The sequence below is a fragment of the Salvelinus fontinalis genome, chromosome 1 (genome assembly GCF_029448725.1).
Source record: "Salvelinus fontinalis isolate EN_2023a chromosome 1, ASM2944872v1, whole genome shotgun sequence".
NCBI lineage: Eukaryota > Metazoa > Chordata > Actinopteri > Salmoniformes > Salmonidae > Salvelinus > Salvelinus fontinalis.
The window spans coordinates 43,115,242-43,139,151 of record NC_074665.1 but is presented as its reverse complement, the minus strand read 5'-3'; the positions used below and the strand labels follow the sequence as shown (position 1 = coordinate 43,139,151).

Below are 23,910 nucleotides of genomic sequence, written 5' to 3'. Positions count from 1 at the left end.
ATTTGAGTTGATTTCCCTGTTTGAGTCTGCTGTCTTCCGTTTGGTGCCTAATGAACACAACCCTGGTTTTAAGATGGTGTTCTTCCCTGTTGTTTCCTTCCTGCTGTAAGTCCTTTGAAATGCAATGCTATGTATCCCCAAACCAAGTGCCTTTTCCCCACTGGCTACCACACAAGGCCCAGTGTCTATGGAGAACAATGGCTGGTACAGATGCCTTGGTCAGTTGGTCAGGCCACTGCTGTGGGCTTTGTAAAGGGGAGTCTGTGGTGAATCATGGCCCATGCTGGAGACATGGTGTCCACAGTGAACCTGCTTGACATGCTGATCTCAGAACAGCTAGTTTGGCTACAATATGTGTCTTTGTTTGGGCCTGTGATGAAAGGTCCTGATTTGCCATTAACACTGTGCTTTGTTAGTGCGGTCGTGATGGGGACAGTTTGGTTGGAAACTGTTGAACACGTACAGGTATGGCTTGCGTGGGTATACTGGGGGTCAATCTGGGGTTTCTAGGGTTCATGATCGGCCTCATTCAAGAGTGCTGAAATGTTACAGAATGTTCAGCTAGAAAGTGGTTGTAGAACAGACATCACTCATGTCTATGCATCACTCTCAGTCATGTAGAATCGATATGTTCCATTAATTTCTATCTGTCACATTCAAAATTAATAAGAGCCTACCTTCAGAGTGGAACTGAACTCCATCCAGTTCAGACACAGTTAATCACCCCAGTCTTCCTCTCACAAGAGAGTGCTGTAGTTAACCCATTCGCCACTCTGGGTAGTATTAGTTTGGGTAGTTGTGTGGTGCTGGACACAGAGGCGGCAGGCGAGGAGGGGATTTCTACCTATGTTTGGAGGAATCAGTGGTACGGTCATGGGTGCTCAAATGGCAGCCTGTTTTCCAGAGAATATAGCATGTGTGCCAGATTTTCAAGGCATAGGCGCCAGTTACTGTATGTTCAGAAGGGATAGATGAATAGACGACATAAAACATAAGGCACAGTAGAACTGTGAAACTGTAAGGATCGCCGCTGGAGACAGGAAGCAGGTACAGGGAGAACATTTAATAAACTAGGGACATAAAAAAGGACAGGACCAGCGACGGGACAAAGTAACGACATTAATGCTGACACAGGGAATAACGTGAGGAACAGACAGATAAAGGGAAGGAATTCAAATAATGATAGTGTGCAGGTGGGTCCAAAGAGGCGCTGGTACGTGTAACGAAGGGGACAGGTGTGCGTAATGATAGGCTGTCTGGCGCTCGAGAGGGAGAGCTGGAGCAGGCGTGACAGAAATCTTTATTGCTGAGCCCACCTGTTTAGCAACAAAAATGATATAGATATAAAATAGACATATCCGTTTGCAAACAATACAAAAATGTATGTATTGAGTTAATAAAGCTGAAGAGAAATTATAGATAAAACTGTAACGGCAGTCTAAGTCGTCCTCCTCCTCAGACGAGGAGAGGCGAGAAGGATCGGAGGACCAATGTGCAGCGTGGTAAGTTTCCATAATTTAATGAACATGAAAACTAGACAAGAATACAAAACAATAAACGTACTAACCGTCACAGTCCCGTGTGGCACAAACACTGACACAGGAGACAACCACCCACCAATCCCCAACACAAAACAAGCCACCTATATATGATTCTCAATCAGGGACAACGATTGACAGCTGCCTCTGATTGAGAACCATATTAGGCTGAACACAGAAACAGACAAACTAGACACACAACATAGAATTCCCACCCAGCTCACGTCCTGACCAACACTAAAACAAGCACAACACATAAGAACTCTGGTCAGGACGTTACAAAAACGTCTCGATGCTCATCGACCAATGGACATAAACATTACACAACAAGTCAGAAATCTCAAATTCAACAATGAGTGGTTTGGAAGGAATTGGTGGCTAACTGTCGCAAAGCAATAACTATTTTGCTTCCCCGTGCCTGCTATTCGGTGGAGAGGGTGTGTGGTCCAAGTCTGGGTTTAAGGTTTTAAAACATCCGCCCGAAAGGGTCTCTTTTCCAAACTTAAAAGGATAAACATTCAGCACCAACACCATAGGCCAGAAAAGGTTGAATACATTGCCCATGCTGCCAATCCAGCTTGAATTCACCCAGAGAATGCCAGACTTTGATGACAAAGTTTGAAGAGAAAGTTTGCCCACAAGAAGAACTGCCGCGCCACCTTCCTGTTCAAGTGAGCACAGCACAAGAATGGTAAGTCCAAAAATAGGTATGCTGCTGCATAAATTAAGCTAAACATATCTGCCAGGGAGATATGTATACTGTAGCTAAGAAAGTAATACTAAGTGTATGTTGTGTAGTAGGCAGTTAGTGGCCCATGTGTCTCACCCTAAGAATTTGGTCCCTCTCCCCCTCAGAACTTTGCCTTCTGTTCTGACATGGTGGTGGACATGTAGCCTTTAGCCTGTTTTAGAGAAATGTCATCATCGGATATTGTAAGAGATTTCATTGTCAGCTTATATGCCCCTGTTATTTTTCATATTGTTCTGATTTGGCGTGCAGGGCGAATAATGTAAGAACGGCCCATGTTCTGAATTCTGTCGCTGTTCATTTCAAAAGTGCTGAACAAATAGGTGTATCGACTACGTCTGTCTTAGTTTGCTTATTAATATCTTAATCTAAATTTTGGCTTGCGTCTTATCCGCTCATCGTTCCCCTATGCCATAGTTTGCCCATCTCAGTTGTTATATTGCTTATATAATTCTATCTCATTCATCATTTTAGGCAATGTTGGAATGATTTAATTGTTCTGCTTTCTCCACAAGGAGGGGAAACTATATAATGTTGTTGGGTCTGTAACCATCAAATATTTATTTTTCAACAAAAAGTTCAGTAATAGACCCATGTAATTCCAGTTGATATTGCGAGGGTTGTTTTGTTTGCATAATGTCTATAAAAGTGAATGCTCGTGATTGTATTTGAATTTATTTTTAGACCACATAGGCCTAATAAAATACTTCAAATGGTAGGCTAACTGTGCGTCTCTCTCTCTCTTTCTCTGTGTGGTGGTTTAAAGAACAGTAAAGTTAAGGCCTCAACATCTTGCTGAGTTTATCTGAACTAACATCTCTCTGAATTTCTGCCGGTGTCCATTTTGAAAGTGCTGAACGAATAGGGCTACCTCGTTGCAGCTAGTTTGCTTGTACTTGCTTATACTTAGAGCTAAGTGTTGATGATATAAGAACAAACATGAATTTACTGAACATGAATGTGATAGTGTTTGTGTATGGTTCAAAATTCAAAACTCATGTTGGCGTTCGTTATAATTGAAGGACAATGCAGTTCTTATCGAGTTACACAAATCCACAAGGAGTCAGTAGAAACGATATTTATTTAAGCGAGTCAGCCATATCAGCTATGTTTTTTAAAAAGGCAGTAAGCGAGGCTGAATGAACTGTTTTGCTGCCAGACAAGGCTCCGCTGATAGCCAGGTGTAGCAGTGGTAAGGATTCACTCCATGGTGCTGAAAGGAAAGCTCCGCTGTCAGGAAAGATTTATGTCGGCCCTAACAGTTTGTGGGCACCATTTGTCACCGTTATAGTGCAATTAATGTATTGTTCAGTGTTGTGTAGTGGCTTTGCTGGCATGCATCCAAAAAATAGCTTGAGTTTGCCCCACCATTTACATGCTAAAATCGTCACTGCATTCCCCATGCTCATAATCAATGTGTGTGTGTGTGTGTGAGTCAATGTGTTTGTTTCTTAGTTTGTGTGTGTGTGTGTGGTCGGGTCAGTGCTATGGGGCTAGTTATGCCATTAAAGGGGAGAGGTTTTGCAGTGTCCATGGTTACTTGGCCTGGTTTGGGACTAGTTCCATACTGACAACAGCTGCGGCCATGTGGAAAGATAAAAAGAAAACCAAGAGAAGAACCACGAAGCTCGGAAATATGTAGCTGTATTATTTAATTTTTTAGCTTGGAACAATTTCACAGTTGACAAAAAATAGGTCAATTAGGAGGCTTTTCCTGCCATCGAAGGTTGAGTGTGTGTGTGTTGTGTGTGTGCGTGCGTGCGTGCGTGCGCCTCCTTTTTGTTCTCATGCATACTCAAAAAAAGAATAATCCCTTAATGCATACTATTGATATTAGCCCATTTTAGCCAACAGGGGTTATCAATAATATCTGATAATATCTCTGTTGTCTCCCCGATGTGTGTGAATAAATAGGCTGCCTATTTTAGACATACTCTCGGTTTCAATAATCAATGGTGTAAGTTACAGTTAGGTCTATTTGTTGAATTGAGAAGGTTATCAAGTCAGCGTGATCTTTTGCAAGCTAGTGCTGCCCACTAGTGGCTTTAAACAAAAAATAGCTGATAATCATGTCTACATTGTGTGTATGTGTGTGTTTGCATTTGTGTGTTTCAAGTTTTATTAGTCGTATGTACAGGATACACACGGTATACAACGTCCAACGAAATGCTTACTTGCACGCTCCTTCTCGACAATGCAAACAATAAGAAATAATAAAAGATAAGAATACGGACATAAAGTAAATGGCTCAGAAGAATAGAATAAACAATTTAGCATAAGTAGAATGTGTCCGTGTGTGTGTGTGTGTTCTCTGTCTAGACTCTGTCTCTGTCGAAACAACTCTTTCTGTTTGTCACTCCCTTCATCCCCGTAACTTCTTCCCTCTGGTTATATAAGAAGTCAAGAGGAGGGTTGAATTTGTGTGGAGACTGGAGATAATGAGAGAGAAAGAGGAGATGGAATAGAAAGACTGAGAGAGAGAGCAAGGTCAAAGGAGCTGCAGGGTAATGAGCCTAAAAAGAGGAGACATGAGAGAGAGTGGGGGGGGGGGGGGGGGTGTTAACAGAAGTATCCAATGAGAGGCAGAGAGAGCTGGAGAGAGAGATTGGGTGTGTCCCAATCAATGGCACCATATTCCCTATAGGCCTATATTGCACCACTTTTGACGGTCAAAAATAGGTTCCCACTGGGGACGCATGTGAGGGATAGATTAGAGGCGTGTTGCTGTCCTTGCCCAATTTAAACAGCCAATTCTCTGTTTTTCCTATTGTTTTATCACGGTGGAAAGTTAATTATTGACTTACTTTTGATCCACCTTACACCCCCCCCAAAAAAATGCAATGTCGCTCTCTTTTTTTGTATCATTGTTAAACCAATAGCTTTTGTGAGCTTTGTTTCAGTATTTTAGTTTTGCACTATGCCAGGGGTTGCCCCATTACTAGAAGAGGAGGGGACTACTTTGCCGTCTGTGCTGACAGTACTAGTATCAATGACATGTTAATGATGGCCACCCCATTTCAGACAGGGATTTGGCTGATTTGGCTGGTTGCCTCTCATGGTTATAACCAGCCAAACCTGTGGTGTCATGTCACCAGAGAGAAAGGGAAAAGAAAGGTGTGTGTGAGTGTGCATGTGGTATTTGCAGCTTTTTAAATTTTTTCGTATTCGCTAGTAATTGCTCTATTGATAGAACTAAAATCGAATAAGTTAAATCAATGTGTGTATCTGTGTTTGGTGACACGCTTACAAGGCTGTTAGTCCTTAAATAGCCATTTCCCATTCCTCCCCCATCCTTCAATTCCATTCATCTTAGCTCCGTCATAATGACTTCTGCGTCCTCTGATTCATGATTCACACACATTTAGCCCTCTGGATGGAGTGTCAGTGGTTGCCCTTACTAACAGTAGCCCCAAGGTCCAATGCTATGGAGTCTGGACAGACACTGACACACAAGAACACACAGAACTCAGAAAAGCAGGCTAGCCATAGGGGAGAGATACAGTGAAGCAGATAGGGAAATGCCTTTCCTTTTTTATCCTACCACTGAGTCGGCGCTCCCATTTTTCCGGGTTGAGTTTTCTAAAGAGATTGTAAAGAGGGGAGGAGAGAGGAGAGGAGCGATGGGTGCCATTTCCAGCCAGGGGAGTCTGCATGCCTGTCTTAGTCAATCTATCTTTTTTTGTCTCTTTTCTTTTCTCTCTCTCTATTTCTCTCTCTCTCTCTTTCTCTCTCTCTCTCCCTATTCTCTCTCTCTCTTTCTATTTTTACAATGCTCTGGCTCACAGGTGTCAAAGCAAAAAGCTTTAAATACACTGCAATACATTGCTGCTGCTAGTTTTGTTTTAAGAGGCTGGGACTCTCGGTCACCCCCCCCCCCCCACACACACACACAGCCTTTTTAATGTTAGTGTGTACTCTACTGTCAGCTGCGGCGGCCAGGTTCTGAGCATAAAAAGAGGAGACAGGGAGACACACATGGAGAGAGAGAGAAAGCGAGACATGAGAGAGAAACACACACAGAGAGAACATGCTGTGTGCTGCTCACTGCTCAACCGCCTTGCTGGACTGGCCAGTGGAGGGATGGGAGGAATGTGAAAGAGAGGCGGAGAGAGAGAGAGAGAGAGAGAGAGTGAGTGAGTGGGGTTGACAGAGTGGACTAGCGTTGCGTGGAGCACAAGAGAGCCTACAGGGAGTCAGAGAGAGAGAGAGAGAGGCAGGCAGGCAGAGCCTGGGTAGAGAAAATAGGAGAGGATATACTTTAGATAGCAATAAAACAGAGAGCCAGCCGCTGCCAATACTGCACTATACCCAGCATGAGAGAAAAGAACTACTGTTACCAGCTACAATAAAAAAACGTGGAACTAAAACTCGTTCTGATCCAGTGAAGAGGACAAGATCCAGGTACAGGTTTCCAGACCTGTACGCCACCCTAATGGCTTCTATACCAGTAAAGAGGACTTCTGAACCTCGATATCCGGTCAGTGAACAAGGAAGTGTGGCAGCGTGAGTCTGAATCTGTCTATATACTGAGAAAGGACAAGAGGTTAACAGCTACTAGTCTAGCCACATGTAGAACGCAAACGCGGGACAACTCATCTAGAGGAGAGGATGAAATCATAATCTGGTCCTGGATCAGATCCTGGATAGAAATGAGGACACCAGTAGCTCTACACAGATCAAGAATATTACTGATCTAGGACCAACTCTGATGAAGAGCTAGTCGTCTTGTGCCTTGCAAAAGCCCTTTCTCTTTATTGTCTCCACTGATCTCAGGCCTGCCATCCAAGCTGCTTCACCTACTGCTCCAGGAACAGAACTAGTGACCAACAGGACCATGATGCACAACATTTTTGACAGACAAATCGAACCAGAACCCAAATCCACTTTGAGGAATACAAATATATTCACCTAGACCTGGATTCATTCATCAATATGAAGATTTTGTTGATTTTGACTCTGAATTCTGACGTCTTTATTTGACGTTAAAATTGATAGACACTAAGTGGTTGGGTTCCGTTGGTCACCATTGACTCTTGACCCCCATGTCCGGCCGAGAGTGTGTGTAGCGTGTCTAGGTGAAAACGTCAGGTGGTTGCGGGGATAACAGCGGTGTCGTATGTGTCCCGTCCTGTGTGGGGCTGTAGCAAACACTCTTGTGTGTGTGGTGCGTGTGTGTGATGTTGAGAGTGGAGGTCCCAGCTCCCTCAGGGCAGGAGTGGTGTTTCCAGTGCTCAGTAGGGGTGGACTGTAGTGACCCGGAACCTCGCTGTATCTGGTTGGCGGTGTTACGAAGCATTACCCTACATGCTACCACCACTACCGCCACTCCACCCCGTGCCTCTCCCCGACCCTCCACCCCACCCCGCTCCTCTCCGCGACCCAGACGAAGGTTGCCCCGGAGGGTTTTGCCACATCTTCGCTTGTCCTGGGTAAGAAAGAGAGACTCTTCTGGGAAATCTCCTAATCTGGCGTGCTCAACTCAACATAGAAAGATAGAAACATAGAAAGGCCGTGACGTAGATGTGTCTTTGGGCATCGGGTTGTTGGGTTGTTGGGTCTGGTTGATGTTCAAGGATTGTTCCGCAATATGACAAAATTAACAATTTTATTTCAGAGAGACAGCCAGAGATGTTCTAATTCCAGAGAGATGTTCTAATTCCAATTATAAACAAGGTGGTTCGAGCCCTGAATGCTGATTGACAGGTCAGATCATATACCACGGGTATGATAAAAAAAGTTATTTTTACTGTTCGAATGACGTTGGTAACCAGTTTATAATAGCAATAAGGCACCTCTGGGGTTTGTGGTATATGGTCAATATACCACGGTTAAGGGCTGCATCCAGGCACTACGTCGTGCCTAAGAACAGCCCTTAGCCGTGGTAAGGCTAAGTGACACAGTGCCTTATTGCTTAATTCTAGGATGACAGCCATTTTCAGTAGTGAAAGAAGTTCAGCGCCTTACCAGTGTGTACTCCACACTGGCCTGTAGCAAGAGGCTGTATTAGTCGGAGGATCCGTCATCTCTCCATCTGCTGATTGTCATTGGATTTACTAAGCACCTACACCAATGCAGAATTGACATGTGCTATTTTAGAAAGGGTCATGTATAATGTAGAGGCTTGATAAAGGCTAGAGAGTAAATAAGAGTGTGTGGGGGGTTGGGGGTGGAGGGGCTGTGTCACTCCTGCCTACTGTATGTCTTATGTAATGGAGCGCAGTGGGGGCCTGTTGACTAACGGAGGGGAAGGAGATCGGAGCAATGCTTTCGTCACCCGGCACTGTACATATTTATACATCGGCGCGTGTGTGTGTGTGTGTGTGGTACGTATATGTGAGTGTATGATGGGTGCAGGTTGGAGTGTCATCTGTTCTGCTCGAGTGATGCATCGGCAGGGTGTCTGTGTATGTGAGCGCGTGTGGGCGTGTAGGTTAGAATGTGGTGTTCTCTTATGCGTCAAAGATGTAGCAAAGATCTGTGATCATCAAAAGGCCTTGCCTGAGTAATTGACAACCAGGGGCATTAACACATGTTAAAAGGAAATGTGTGTGTGTGTGTGTGTGTGTGTGTGTGTGTGTGTGTGTGTGTGTGTGTGTGTGTGTGTGTGTGTGTGTGTGTGTGTGTGTGTGTGTGTGTGTGACGTGTGTGTGCAGATGCATTCATTTGCTGGTTCGCTCGTGTGTGCGTGTAAAACAGTTTGACAAACAAACAAAGTCAAACCGCGTTTGACCTCACAGCCTATAGGGGAAGTGAGGTCATAGTTACACGTCACGTTGCCCTTCGTTGACAAGCAGCTAATCTTATGGCTCAGTTATTGATAGAGGTGGAAGAATTCAGGACCGTGTGAAAAGGAGACTGGCATTGGCGGCTTTTCATGCCCCTGTGTGTGTGTGTGTGTGTGTGTGTGTGTGTGTGTGTGTGTGTGTGTGTGTGTGTGTGTGTGTGTGTGTGTGTGTGTGTGTGTGTGTGTGTGTGTGTGTGTGTGTGTGTGTGTGTGTGTGTGTGTGTGTGTGTGTGTGTGTGTGTGTGTGCGTGCGTGCTCTGGTGTGTATGCTTGTGCAAATTGTGCTGGCATCTCACACCCCAGTGTGTGTATTTTCATGCACTTGCATGTGAAATAGCAGGTGTAGGAATAGAAGGCCATGAGGGATTCTGACACATGTCATGCTCACAGTATGTAGCGGGGTGATGTTTTTTGGGATGAGTCTTGTCCTTGAGGCAGAACTGAGCGATTTCCGCTAGATGGGCTAGCTGCAAAGTCAAAATTGGCTATATTGTAAAAATTGATGAAGCTTTTTGGTCATCATTTAAGGTTAGGGTTAGGCATTAGGGTTAGCAGTGTGTTTAACGTTAGAGTTAGGTTTAGGTTTAAAATCAGATTTTTTGACTTTGTGGCTATGCCAGCTAGTGACCACTCTGCAGAGCTGCCTCTAGAACAAGATTCATGACAAAAAACACTAACCTGCCAGTGTGTAACCTCGCTCACACACACACACACACACGCACATACACACACACGCACATACACACACACATGCACAGACATACGTACACACACACATACTCTTTCTGTGTCCATGGTGTTTTCGAAAAACAACATCTATGCCATCTCCATCATCAATCTACGTATGATGAGTCCATGCTTAGGGGCATCCCTGCTCGTGTGGACGTGAATGCACGGTATGTAGTTGTGTGTGTGTGTGTGTGTGTGTGTGTGCCTGTGTGTGTTTGTGTGCGCGTGTGTGTACACTACATAGTTTCTTAATATTAGTGTTATGAGTCTATTCTAAGGCTCCTTACTGAGAATGTGATTTCTATCCTTCCAAGCATCCAGCCTTTGTCTTAGCTTTCCTTCGCAGTCCTATACCACTACATCATATTTCCACTTCCTTGCAAAACAACACATAGCATTTCATAAGGGACTATTACAGATGGGAAGTCAACAGAATAATTCAACCTGTCAATGTGGATCCGGGAATTCCAGATGCTTGAATGCTAGTCACAATGTTGGGCTGGGTATAAAGAGAGGGGTGTTGCAATGGAACTGGAGCCCCCATCGGAAAGAGAGTCCCCCTCCCTGCCACCCACACACTCACACAAACACACGCAGGCACACAATCACACACACATAGTCCCCTCCCTAGCCACTCTATTCTTAGAGGCGAAGGATTCCCTGAATCCCCAAATGGGTCAGTTAGCTCAGGCACCATGCCTCACTTCCTGTTCAAGGCTCTCCACTTCCTGTTGTTGTGGTGCGGTGCAGTGTGGCCTGGCCTTGTGATTTTGTGGGGAGGGGGTTGGCGGGGGAGTGGAGAAAGAAGGCAGGAGGGAGTATAGGAAGTCAAGGGCAGGGTGGGATGAAGAAGGAAGAGGGCCGAAGGCTATCAGGAGAGGTTGTGTGATAAGATAAAGACGGTAGCTAGACACTAAAAAGCTAAGTGTGCTGTATGGTGCCTGAGCTAGGAGCTTTTTCCTAATATTACTTAAGCCTAAGCGGGATGAAGGTATGTATCCCCCTGCCAATCTCTGTATCTACATATCAACATTTTAAAACCGTTTTCAATAGAATATGTTGCTGTTGGATACTGCATCCCGCCTAAGAAAAATGTATAGGGGAAACCCTTTACGGCATATATGGACCACCAGTGTATCCCCAAATTGTTACAGACACAAAGACTCCAAACACACAAAGAGGCGTGAGTCTTATTATTCTTTAGGTGTGGGTGTATGTGTGTTTGCGCACGTGCGTGCATGTTCATGCGTGCCTAACGTGCATGTGTGTGTCATGATCGAGTCCTGTTGTTCCATAATTGTTAGATATAAATACCCACTCCAACATGTATTTTTACCCCTCCATTGTGTGGCAGGTGATTATGGGAGAGGTGGGTCGTTAAAATAGATATTATTCCTGAGAGAGAGAAAGGCATTGGTGGAATTCCAGAATTCTGGGTGGAGTTAAAAAAATTGGGTGAACTCTCCCTAGCCTGGTCCCAAACCTGTGTGGTATATAGCTATTATCGCAAATCAAAACTTCTCTGACGTTTCACACTTAAGCAATGCATTTCTCACTGACATGGAGGATATGTTTGGACTCACTGACCTAATTCAAAGTTTACACTTACACCCTCAGCTCACTTTACCTAACTTACATTGACATTCTGCTCCCATATTGAAATCACTGATACATTTAGAAAGTGGTACTAATGAATTGAATAGCTAATATTGACTTTGACCCCTTTTCTTAAATCCTCCTTATCTGTGTCCCTCATAGGCTAAAGGGCGGAATGATGGCGTCCTGTCATCCAATGAGAACACTCGGCCGCTGTCGTCGGGCGAGGTTGAGGGCGTGGCGTGGCAGGGCCCTCGTACGGTGCTCCTGCAGAAGAACTCCCAGGGCTTCGGCTTCACGCTGCGCCACTTCATTGTGTACCCGCCAGAGTCCTCCCTCCACAATAACCTCAAGGTAACAATGGTTCATAGCCCCCACGATGGAATGCATTACGTTCATTTTACAGATTTCCCTACCAAGCTTATGCTGATCTGCTAACCTCCAGTAGTGTAGAGGTTAATTGTCTCTCATGACCAAATTAAGAGGGGTCGTGATGTCACAGAATTACAGGCGTGTGTGTTACCCTAACAGTTTTCACACTTATGGAGGTGTCCTGACCAATGGTCACCAACCAGTGGAAGAAAAGCCCACACATCCTGTAGCTCCCTAGGACCAGGGTCGGGGTCCACTGACCTACAGGGAGAGGAGAGAAGAGAGGAACAGAGAAGTAAATAAAAGAGGCAAATGGGGTAAAAGAGGAAAGGAGGAGACGAGAGGAGGAGAAGAGAGAGAGGAGGGAATATGTTAAACAGAAGATGAGAGGAGAGAAGAGAAGAAGGAGAGGAGATGGGGCAAGAGAGGAGAGGGGGCAAGAGAGGAGAGGGGGCAAGAGAGGAGAGGGGGCAAGAGAGAAGAGGGCAAGAGAGGAGAGTGCAAGCAGAACAGGAGATGAGAAGGTAAATAGAAGAGGAGTAGAGGATGAGAAAGGGAAAGAAGAGGAGAAAGGTGGTAGTATCACTGGTTCCTACTCCAGGGTATCTAGGTCTCTATTATGTGGCTGTAAAGCCCAGGTCATTGTCTGTCTGACTGGAATGAGCTCAGTCAGCCAGCCGGCCAGACCTAAACTGCCCAGTCAGCTGGGGCCTGTGTGTGTGTGTGTGTGTGTGTGTGTGTGTGGGGGGGGGGCGGGGGGGGGTGGAGGGGGGGGGGGGGGGGGGGGAGTGGGTGTGAGGGTGGAGTAGGGAGTGGGTTATTGTGTGTGTGTGTGTCAGAGAGAGATGAACTGTGCATGTGTGTATGTGTGATAAATTGAGGTAAACTATGTGAGCATATGCTGGCTCATGAGTGTTTTTGTCACTGTCAATCCATTTCTGTGTGTTACTATGATGAGGCCCGTTTCGAAGGTGTGTGTTAATGTGTTTGTAGCCACACAACTGCTCATCGCTCTGACTGCCTGGGGGAGATAGCATCTCCTTGTGGTAGAGCCACAAAACAACTGGTCTGGTTGGACTCTGTTCACTAGTTTTCTAGGTGTCTCACTTGTCTTCCTCTCCTTTCTCTGCAGGATGAGGAGAATGGAAACGGCAATGGAAAAGGTGAGGGTTTTTCATGTGTCATTATACATTCCTTTGGTGTGCGTTGTTTACAAGTTTATGAATCGGTGTTAAAAATGTTCAACGAATATATACCACGTTCGTGTGTCCCAGGTTGTCAAAGGGGTCGTCTGGAGCCCATGGACACCATCTTTGTAAAGAGTGTGAGGGAGAAAAGCCCTGCCCACCAAGCTGGTCTGTGTACAGGGGACAGACTGGTAAAGGTGAATGGGGAAAGTGTATTAGGGAAGACCTACTCTCAGGTGATCGCGTTGATCCAGAACAGGTGAGACACACGCAGGCACCTACACACATGTGATATGACACATTATATAATACTTGTTACATAACTTTACACAATGACCCCTTATTTGACTATCTCTCCTCTATCCCTCTTCCAGCGAGAATGTTCTGGAGCTCTGCATCATGCCAAAAGATGAGGATGTGTTGCAGTTGGTAAGTGTGAGTATGAGATTTCTGTTTCTTTCTCTCCTCTCCTCCTTCCCACACATCAAATTATTTATAATCATAGCCCAATAACAATACACCTCACAATCACAAAGCAATTTGGTTTGGTGAAGAATATTAGTAGTAATGTATAGACAATTACAAACATTTCATATAATTCCAGTGCTGAACTATCCCTACTGGATATACAATAATTACACAATAACACGTTTTCATTGTAACACAAATTTAATTGTAATATGTAAAAAAAATATATATATATGCATTCCACCCGCCTTTGCTTTCACAAACACCTGACAAGCTAGTTTGGGGTGGATTTTTAGTTCCGAAATACATTTCAAATGTATTGGAAACAGGTTGTCAAATCATGTCACATGCCATGGAACGCGTTAGACTACCAAACGGAAGGTGTTCATTTTGTGTGAAATACTACTTCGCACCTGCTTTCTACTCTTCTCTATCCCTTGCCTCCCTCTCTATCTCCTTTCTATCTCTTCAGTTTTTCATCTCTCATGCTCCCACTCTCCTCTTCCCTCCCCCACAGGCGTACTCTCAGGATGCCTACCTGAGAGGAAATGAGCCATACACGGGAGGGGCGCAGCATATCCCTGATCCTCCCCCACTCTGCTACCCCCGTGCCAAGCCCACTTCCACGGCCCCTCTGCCACCCAACCACCAAAGCCCCCTGGACAACTGGCACTGCCGCCCCAGCCCTGTTAACCAGGCATCCCCCTTGGACAACCGCTCTGCCGCGGTTAACGTAACTCTGACCTCCGGCAGGCCCAGGGGTCCGGGAGAAAACGAGGAGGATGGCGGAGGCCATTTTGGCTCCTCGGCAGGACAAGAGGGAGATTGGCGGCCATCTTTGGGGCAGAACCGCGGGCGCTCGTCGTCGGCCGTCAGCGCACTGGATTTCCACTTTGCCAACCACAACGCCGCCATCGCCTCTGCAACCCTGCCCCACATGCCCACCCGGAAGGGAAGTTTACCGGCTACGCGTGCCCACAGCGACGCCATGTGCCACCAGGCGCTGTCGGACTGGTACTACAGCCAGGCAGAGGCGGCCGAGCGCATGTCCCCTCGACACCGGAGCATATCCCAGGATCGGTTAGCCGAGCTGGGGTTGGGCTTAGCACTGGGGCCTGGTGGCGCTGGAGGTCCTGGGTCTAACTCTATGTCCTCCATGGCTCACAGAGACCACGGCGTTTCCCAAGAAACTCTGCTGCTCCACCACCAGGCAGCAGCCGCCTCCCACGATTCCTATTGGCTGGGAGGCTGGGGGGGAGTGTCCGGGCCAGGGAGCCGTTCGTGCTCCGAAAGCCTGCTGGCGGCGTACGCATCGTACGAACGCAACTACGGGCGCTCGCAGGAGACGCTAGCCCAGGCGGCTGCGCTGGTCTCGCCGCACTGCGAGAGAGCCCCCGCCTGGCCGTCGCAGGATGCCAAGGAGCAGGACAAGGACTTGGGAAACCACCACACGGTGACAGCCACAACCGCAGCCACACTGGGTAAGCTCCACACGCATGGAGATATTTAGATGGATAGATAGGCAGGAAGACAGACCTTAATCTGATCTCCCTAAAGTGTACACTTACTCACTCCCCTTGTGGATTTAACATACGACATACACCACTCTAACATGCCTTAAAATCCATGAGGGGGTTTAAGCAAGTGCACGCTTTTAGCAGGAGGGCAAGGAATTGGTATTTAGCCAGTACTTCTCCTGCTGTACACTGCCTATATTATGTCTACCTTTTCCCCACAGCCACAGCACCCTCCGTTGGTCGGCAGACCCAGCAGCAGCAGGTGGCTGTGCCCCAGACCCAGAGCAGGAGGTTGGAGGAAGAGGAGCTGGTGGGTTACAAAAGCTACAGCCCCTCCTTCTGCCGCAAGGCCGGCCACCTCCTCCAACAAGCCCACTCCTTCAGAGAACCCACCTACATCGGACCCCACCTCAACTGGGCACCCAGTGCCAAAACTAGCCCCTCGGACTGCGAGGGAGGCTGGATAGGAGGGGGGATGGTAGTTCCTCGTCCTTCCTCCACCCCGGCCGTCATCCCTTCTTCGTCGGAGGATGAGAGAGTGCGGCTGGGGGAGGAGAGGGGGGAGTCGAGGGAGACGTTGTCTCCTCTCCCTCTGGGCCAGGAGGTGGTGCTGAGGCAGAAGCCCCCTATGGGGCGTCGGACCCCCGTGCACACCCTCCGTCACCCCCTCTACGCCCTCCCAGTGGATTCAGCCGAGCCCCCCGTCGGGCTGCTACCCTCCCCAAACACCCCCACTGCAGGGACACCCTCGCCCGTCTGTGGGGGTACCAGAATGGGGGACAGTCTAAGGAGGCCCAACGGTAGCCTGCAACCCCACCACAGCACACCCGACTCCCTGGCCTCTATTCCCTTTATAGGTTAGTAGTTAGTACCCCACCCTACTCTCCAACTTCCGCCTTCCTCCCTTCCCTTTTCTTTATGAATAGTTGGGGGGGGGGGGGGGGAATTATACATTTATACCAGGGTTCAATTCCAATTCCAATTTTCTTCAATGCTTTTCAATGAGACTTCAATGAGAACGCCAACTGTGATGTACACAGAGAATACCAAACATTAGGAACACCTTCCTTTTGCCCTCAGAACAGACTCAATTCGTCAGGGCATGGACGACTGCTTCCCACAGTTGTGTCATGTTGGCTGGATGAAACTGTTGAGCGTGAAAAACCCGGCAGCGGTGCAGTTCTTGACACAAACCGGTGTGCCTGGCACCTACTACCATACCCTGTTCAAAGGCAATTACATTTTTTGCCTTGCCCAATCACCCTCTGAATGGCACACATACACAATCCATGTCTCAATTGTCTCAAGGCTTAAAAATGATTCTTTAACCATCTACACTGATTGAAGTGGATTTAACAGGTGACTTGAATAAGGGATCATAGCTTTCACCTGAATTCACCTGGTCAGTCTATATCATGGAAAGAGCAAGTGTTCTTAATGTTTTGTATGCTCAGTGTATACACATATACTGTACTAAATTATATGTTATATGTGTATAACTGAGTAAATGTCTTTGTAACTTGAAACTGTTAGTACAGTGTATGTGTGTAAGTCTTCTGTGTCCAGATAAATATAGATTTTTACACACATATTACCTTCAGTGTGCTTATGTAGTAACACCTATGTATGTCTCTGGGGAGTGTGTCTGTAACATGACTGTCTATCCAGTGGTGTAATTCACTAGTACATTTTGACTCTCCCATTAGAAATATGCTATATTACATAGGAAGTAATACTTATTTCTATTATGACTGTCTTCCTCAATGACCCCTAACCTCTAACCTCTAACCCCTGACCCCTCACAGATGACCCCATCAGCCCTAGCGCTGACCTACGTGCCCGCCATGTACCCGCCTGCTCCGTGGTGTCCTCCTCCAGTGCCCCGTGCCCTCTTGTGTCCTCTTTGCCCTGTGCCCTCACCTCTAGTACCACTACTGTCTCCCCTGTCACCCTCTCCTCCTCTACCTACCCCCTCGTCAAGCTCCGCTCCCAGGACAGCAGTGAGTGTCCCCCATTCGCTTCACCTCTCCTCACCATACCGCCATCACTTCCTTTAGAACGTTTTCCCACGTTTTGGCATGTAGACCTGTTTTCACTTCTACACCGACTGTTGTCGATATCCCCAGTCAGTCGATACAGGGAAAGTGCAAAAACAGGTTCACATGTCAAAACAAGGAAAATTGTACTTAGACCTCAAACCCCCTTCAACTGCCCCCCATCCACCTCTATCTCCAGGCTTAATGTGTTCTGTGTTTGCTTCTCTCTGACATGTCTAGAATGCCTTCCATTTTGAGCTATCTCACGTCACTGTGTTCTTTTTGCATGTCTTTAATTCCCTCCCTACTGATTCATCTCTCTCTCATCATGTCCCTCTCTTTTCTTTCTTTCTGAGAAGGCAGTATCAAAAGCCGCCGTTCCTCCTACCTGCTGGCCATTACCACAGAGCGCTCCAAGTCATGTGACGAGGGCCTCAACACCTTCCGGGAGGAAGGCCGTGTCTTCTCGTAAGTTTGGCCCCTTGTTGTCTGAAGACTATATGCAGAGGTCAAAAAGGTCAGGAGATATGAACATATCTTGTTTGGTCAGTCATGCAACATTCTCAAATATCTTTCCACAGGAGACTACCAAAAAGGGTCAAGAGCTTTTTCACTGATGGGGTGAGTATTATCTCTTCGCTGTTTCATCTTCTATTTGATCATTATATTTTATTTTGTCTGCGTCAGCTTTGGACCAACCGCATTAGAACTGTACTTGATTTTGTGATCTGATTGGCTCTGAGCTGTGGTTGTGTGGTGTGATTGGCTGTGTATTCCAGTCTCTGGAGAGCCTGCGTGCTGCAGAGGATGCGCGGTCGAAACGTCACTCCACCTCCGAACTGGGGACCATCACCTTCAGTGACGTACGCAAGGACGGCTGGCTTCACTACAAACAGATCCTCACGGAGAAGGGAAAAGTAATGCACACACACTTTTGTTTGCTATCCTTGTGGGGACCAAACAATTGATTCCCATCCAATTAATTCAATTAAAAGTCCCATGATGGTAGTGACTGCCCATTACTGCTTATCACTTACTTATTAAGCATAATTTATTCACATTACTTTACCGTAATAAAATATTTCAGTTGTGAATATTACATTTGTTTTATTTGAATATTTTATTATTTCATTCCAAGTCATCATCTCATCTCTATAGAGCTGCTGCCTATGCGGTCTGACAAAATCACTATTTTAGTAGTTCTTCAAAGTAAATAAGGCATACTTTTATGACTGCTGAAAACCAACTATCAATCACTTAGATCATGTATTTTCAGGTAGAGATACTGTATCTCGCAAAGCAGCTGCTCTCTATCCCTCTCGATCACGCATTCTTCTGTCTCTTCTCTCTCTTTGTCTGCCCCACACTAACCTAATGTAGCAGGCGTAAAAGAAACACACAGACCGGACAAATAGGCGCGCAATGGTTTATGGTCTTAATTACCACGTTTTCTGCACTAAACTATGTAGAATATTGAGCTCACAGGAAAAAAATGGAAAGAAATATAATTAAACTGACCTCTCACACTCTCTCTCTCTCTCTCTCTTTCTCTCTCTCTCTCCACCAACCACAGAAGGTGGGCGGCGGCATGCGTCCGTGGAAGCGCGTCTTCTCCGTGCTGCGCTCCCACTGCCTTTTGCTCTACAAAGACAAGCGGGAAGCGGTCCTCCACGGGGCGGGGGCGGGACCTGGCCATGGGGAGGACGAGCACCCTCCAATCAGCATCCGCGGCTGCCTGATTGACATTGCCTATAGCGAAACCAAGCGTAAGCACACTCTGAGGCTGACCACTCAGGACTTCTGTGAGTACCTGTTGCAGGCGGAGGACAGAGATGACATGCTGGGCTGGATCCGGGTCATCAGAGAGAACAGCAAGACAGACAACGAGGTAGGTGGAAACAAAGATGATATTAAACTGAGGAAGAGTGCATCATTTAACTGACTTGTCTAGTTAAATAAAGGTTAAATAAAATGTTTTTAAAGAGTGCATCATAGAGATACAGTATAATACTTATACTTTGTTCTGTTAAATACTGTGGAGGGCCCACTCTCCAGTCTTTCCCCAAGTTTAGGGCCCCCAAAGCAGCATTCAGGTCATCTGGCATCAAATTGACAATTGAAACCAATAGAAACAAAATTCTCCTAGATGAGGGGGGGAACAGAACTAGGCAGGATAGGTTTAAAAAAAAAAATTAAACATAACATGTAATCAACATAATATACAAAACTGTCTTTTGCTTGTGTTTCAGGAGCTGGGTTTTTCCAGACAAGCGCTCATCAGCAAGAAGCTCAATGACTACAGGAAACAAACGTAAGCTACGCACCCCTAACCACACTCACTTAATTCTAAGCGTTTATACACTAAATCCATGTCAACTACTTTTCTCAAATATCAATACACTCTTACAACCTTTAATTTTCCCTTTTGGTTCTTGGCACAAACGCTAGAGTAAATCTTGCCGTCATTACATTTGTCCTTATGTTCATGGGCCTTTTGTTGTCTTCTAAATGCCCATACTATCAGGTAAGACCCAAGTGCAGAGGTAACCATGCTTATTGTAACAACAGGGGCGGGCAAACGACAGGTCAAGGCAGGCAGGGGTCGATAATCCAGAGTAGGAGCAAAGGTAAAGGACAGCAGGCAGGCTCAGGGTCAGGGACAGGCAGAGCGGCCAGGCAGAGCGGCCAGGCGGGCGGGTACATAGTCAGGACAGGCAAGGGTCAAAAATCAGGAGGATGAGAAAAAGAGAGGCTGGGAATAGACAGGAGCTGACAGGACAAACGCTGGTAAACTTGACAAACAAGACAAACTGGCACAGACAGAGAGAAAACACAGGTATAAATACCCAGAGGATAAGTGGGGAAGATGGGCGACACCTGGAGGGGGGTGGAGACAAGCACAAGGACCGGGGAAACAGATCAGGGCGTGACACATGCAATATTCCAGCCCTCTCTTTGTCTCCATCCAGTACAACAGGCAATAAGCCAGACACCTCTCCCAGGGCCCATCGTATGATGCCCCCCTTCCTCCTGGCCAAGACAGACAACGCTTTCATGAACCGCTCCTCCAGCAAGGGTGAGTGACACACATACCACAGTCCCATGGCACAAGCATGGCATAAAGGTTCATTAAGCACCAAATGGAAGAAAACAGACTGAAACATGGAGGGACTACCTGGACTTGTCCAATAATAAACACTGTTTTTAATTTTCCGCTACAAAATGTTAGCTTAGTGCATGATTTTAGGACAGTACCAAGCCATTGCATTTTTTCAGGAGTATTCTGTACTTAAGGGCTGCTTTGTAAATTGTCTGCGTTCTCTTTCTGTTTATCTGTCTGTTTTAGATGAGAGCAAGGGTCCATGGGGTATCATCATGAAGAAAGCAAAGAAGACAGGCCCCAAGGTGTTTGGAGTGCGACTTGAGGACTGTCAACCTGCTGTTAACAACAAGGTTTGTCGGTTGTCGATCTACTCTGTTCCTCGATCACCATTTACATATTCCCTATCTCTCTTCCATCTTCTCAATGTGTTCTCAGTGTCTCACATTATCGGGGAATGGGGTGTGTTACCCCATGACATGCAAACACCTCAAGACCAACTGAAAAGCGCAATAATGCATAATCCATTCAGCCATTATCCATTAGCTACTTTTATCATATTATCTAGTAATGTGTTGCTATCACTTTCTCGCTCTCTTGCTCTGCCTCTCATTTGTCTATGAAATAAAAATGTATTAATTACTAACATCCTTCTCTCTGACACTCCTGTCTCCATCTCTCCACTCGATCTAATCCTTTCTTTCTTTCTCTCTTTCTTTCTCTCTTTCTTTCTCTCTCTCTCTCTCTCTCTCTCTCTCTCTCTCTCTCGCTCTCTTGCTCTCTCTCTTTCCCCCTCCATCTACTCTCTCTTTCTCCCCCCTCCCCCAGTTTGTCCCTCTGATTGTGGAGCTGTGCTGTGGGCTGGTGGAGAGCATGGGTCTGGAGTACACTGGCGTCTACAGGGTGCCGGGCAACAATGCCATGGTGTCCAACCTGCAGGAGCAGCTCAACAAGGGCCTGGAGATCAACATTACTGAGGAGGTGTGTGTGTGTGTGTGTTTATGTATGTGTGTGTGTGTGTGTGTGTGTGTGTGTGTGTGTGTGTGTGTGTGTGTGTGTGTGTGTGTGTGTGTGTGTGTGTGTGTGTGTGTGTGTGTGTGTGTGTGTGTGTGTGTGTGTGTGTGTGCGCATTACAACATACTAGAAAGAGAGACTGAGAGAGTAAGAAGGAGGTGGATGATAGATGTGTTTGTGTGATACCGAGAAAGGCTGACAGAGTAAGAGAGAAAAATAAATTCAGTCAAAATTAGATATAATATGTGACATGAGGACATTAAATAGCTAAGGAAAGTAAGGAAACTTTGAATATTCATATTTTTCCAGACTTACAGTAAATTTGGCTTTTTACCCTATTTTCTAAAATAAACTTTGGTAGTTTTATCATCAAGGTCTAACCTTATTTAGACATGGCAGAGTCAATCATGAATAAAACAAATTAAGAAGTACTTTTATATTAATATAAAAATATATATTTCCATTTAGAGGGAGCCAAAGGGGGGTTTGCACAGCAATGTTCTCAGAGTTTTGTACTTTTCAGTGTAAAATAATTTCTTTTTCGGTGAAGAAGGTTTCCAGGATACTCTGTTGGCTTCAAGCTTGAGTGTTTGGGACAGATTTCTGTCCGGCTTTAGCCTGGTGTGGCTCCTGGACTCGAATGGACAGTGGTGGGCAGTATGTGTTTGATTACTTTGTCGCCAGCTGTGTATGTTGTGTCCGTGAAAGGAGGGATATAAAAATGACTTACAAGGACAACAAAGCTTGCTTCAGTCACATTTGTAATGAAAGATAAGCTTGCTGTGTGCTCCCCCTATAGGAATTACTAGACATCAACTATCAAACTGTGCAGACATGAAAAGAGCACAGAGATTGTATAATCACACTCAGATGAATGATGAGCATACTGCTTGCTAGTACACTTTATGGTGCTGTATGAATATACTGTATTTCTTTAAGAAACATTTAATTCTATCACTGAGGCTTGCTCATGGCTGTGGCTGCATCTGCAGTGGCAGCACTTGATCGCTGGCCCAAGGCCTGGGTGGCCGTCCACTGAGCGGGCATTATGTCAGACACCTGGGTCACCCAGTGAGGGCTGGGAATCACCTACATACATATACTAAATAATTTATGATGTCAGTGTGATTATAGGGACAATAGAGTGCTGAGTACCAGGCAGTTAGCAGGTTTGGTAGGCTACTAATGACCATCAGCAGCATCAGAGCTTGGAGAAGCTTAGTTACCGTGACTAAACGGTCAAATGGAATTTGACTGCGATCGTGACTCGTGACCGCCAGTGTGGCGATAATACAGTCACTGCAACAGCCCTAGTCTTGGCCTGTCGAATGTATATTAAAACATACATTTCTCAAGCAAATTTTAATTACTAATGTCCAAGTCGGATATCAAATCAAATGTATTTATATAGCCGCCCTTAGATCAGCTGATATCTCAAAGTGCTGTACAGAAACCCAGCCTAAAACCCCAAACAGCAAGCAATGCAGGTGTAGAAGCACGGTGGCTAGGAGAAACTCCCTAGAAAGGCCAAAACCTAGGAAGAAACCTAGAGAGGAACCAGGCAATGAGGGGTGGCCAGTCCTCTTCTGGCTGTGCCGGTGGAGATTATAACAGAACATGGCCAAGATGTTCAAATGTTCATAAATGACCAGCATGGTCAAATAATAATAATCACAGTAGTTGTTGAGGGTGCAACAGGTCAGCACCCCAGGAATAAATGTCAGGTTAGCAGTAAAACCTTGAAATCAGCCCTTGCCTTTTACAGGAAGTCAGTGTAGGGAGGCTAGCACTGGAGTAATATGATGAAAAATGTTGGTTCTAGTCAGGATTCTAGCAGCCGTATTTAGCACTAACTGAAGTTTATTTAGTGCTTTATCCGAGTAGCCGGAAAGTAGAGCATTGCTGTAGTCTAACCTAGAAGTAACAAAAGCATGGATTAATTTTTCTGCATCATTTTTGGACAGAAAATGTCTGATTTTTGCAATGTAACGTAGATGGAAAAAAGCTGTCCTTGAAACAGTCTTTATATGTTCGTCAAAAGAGAGATCAGGGTCCAGAGTAACGCCGAGGTCCTTCAGTTTTATTTGAGACAACTGTACAACCATCAAGATTAATTGTCAGATTCAACAGAAGATCTCTTTGTTTCTTGGGACCTAGAACAAGCATCTCTGTTTTGTCCGAGTTTAAAAGTAGAACGTTTGCAGCCATCCACTTCCTTATGTCTGAAACACAGGCTTCCAGCGAGGGCAATTTTGGGGCTTCACCATGTTTCATTGAAATGTACAGCTGTGTGTCATCCGCATAGCAGTGAAAGTTAACATTATGTTTTCGAATGACATCCCCAAGAGGTAAAATATATAGTGAAAACAATAGTGGTCCTAAAACGGAACCTTGAGGAACACCGAAATTTACAGTTGATTTGTCAGAGGACAAACCATCCACAGAGACAAACTGATATCTTTCCGACAGATAAGATCTAAACCAGGCCAGAACTTGTCCGTGTAGACTAATTTGGGTTTCCAATCTCTCCAAAAGAATGTGGTGATCGATGGTATCAAAAGCAGCACCAAGGTCTAGGAGCATGAGGACAGATGCAGAGCCTCGGTCATTTACCACCTTCACAAGTGCAGTCTCAGTGCTATGATGGGGTCTAAAACCAGACTGAAGCATTTCGTATACATTGTTTGTCTTCAGGAAGGCAGTGAGTTGCTGCGCAACAGCTTTTTCAAAAATGTTTGAAAGGAATGGGCGATTCGATATAGGCTGATAGTTTTTTATATTTTCTGGGTCAAGGTTTGGCTTTTTCAAGAGAGGCTTTATT

At 45.8% G+C, this 23,910-nt stretch overlaps 1 protein-coding gene across 6 annotated transcripts in view; it reads left to right on the top strand.

Moving 5' to 3' along the window:
* The window catches only part of arhgap23b (Rho GTPase activating protein 23b), a 68,620-nt gene that overhangs the window by 33,534 nt on the left and 11,176 nt on the right, over positions 1-23,910 (top strand). For 2 of the 6 annotated variants that reach the window (XM_055922091.1, XM_055922082.1), the window contains exons 2-16: positions 11,558-11,749; positions 12,900-12,930; positions 13,042-13,213; positions 13,329-13,389; positions 13,940-14,903; positions 15,161-15,796; positions 16,745-16,939; positions 17,335-17,443; positions 17,557-17,596; positions 17,755-17,892; positions 18,549-18,863; positions 19,225-19,286; positions 19,945-20,051; positions 20,322-20,428; positions 20,904-21,056. In XM_055922091.1, the coding sequence (XP_055778066.1) occupies positions 11,558-11,749; positions 12,900-12,930; positions 13,042-13,213; positions 13,329-13,389; positions 13,940-14,903; positions 15,161-15,796; positions 16,745-16,939; positions 17,335-17,443; positions 17,557-17,596; positions 17,755-17,892; positions 18,549-18,863; positions 19,225-19,286; positions 19,945-20,051; positions 20,322-20,428; positions 20,904-21,056 (3,282 nt within the window). Of the gene's footprint in view, positions 1-6,351; positions 7,716-11,557; positions 11,750-12,899; positions 12,931-13,041; positions 13,214-13,328; positions 13,390-13,939; positions 14,904-15,160; positions 15,797-16,744; positions 16,940-17,334; positions 17,444-17,556; positions 17,597-17,754; positions 17,893-18,548; positions 18,864-19,224; positions 19,287-19,944; positions 20,052-20,321; positions 20,429-20,903; positions 21,057-23,910 lie in introns of those variants that run through there. The other 4 variants (XM_055922100.1, XM_055922062.1, XM_055922053.1 and 1 more) reach the window with 4 other exon arrangements.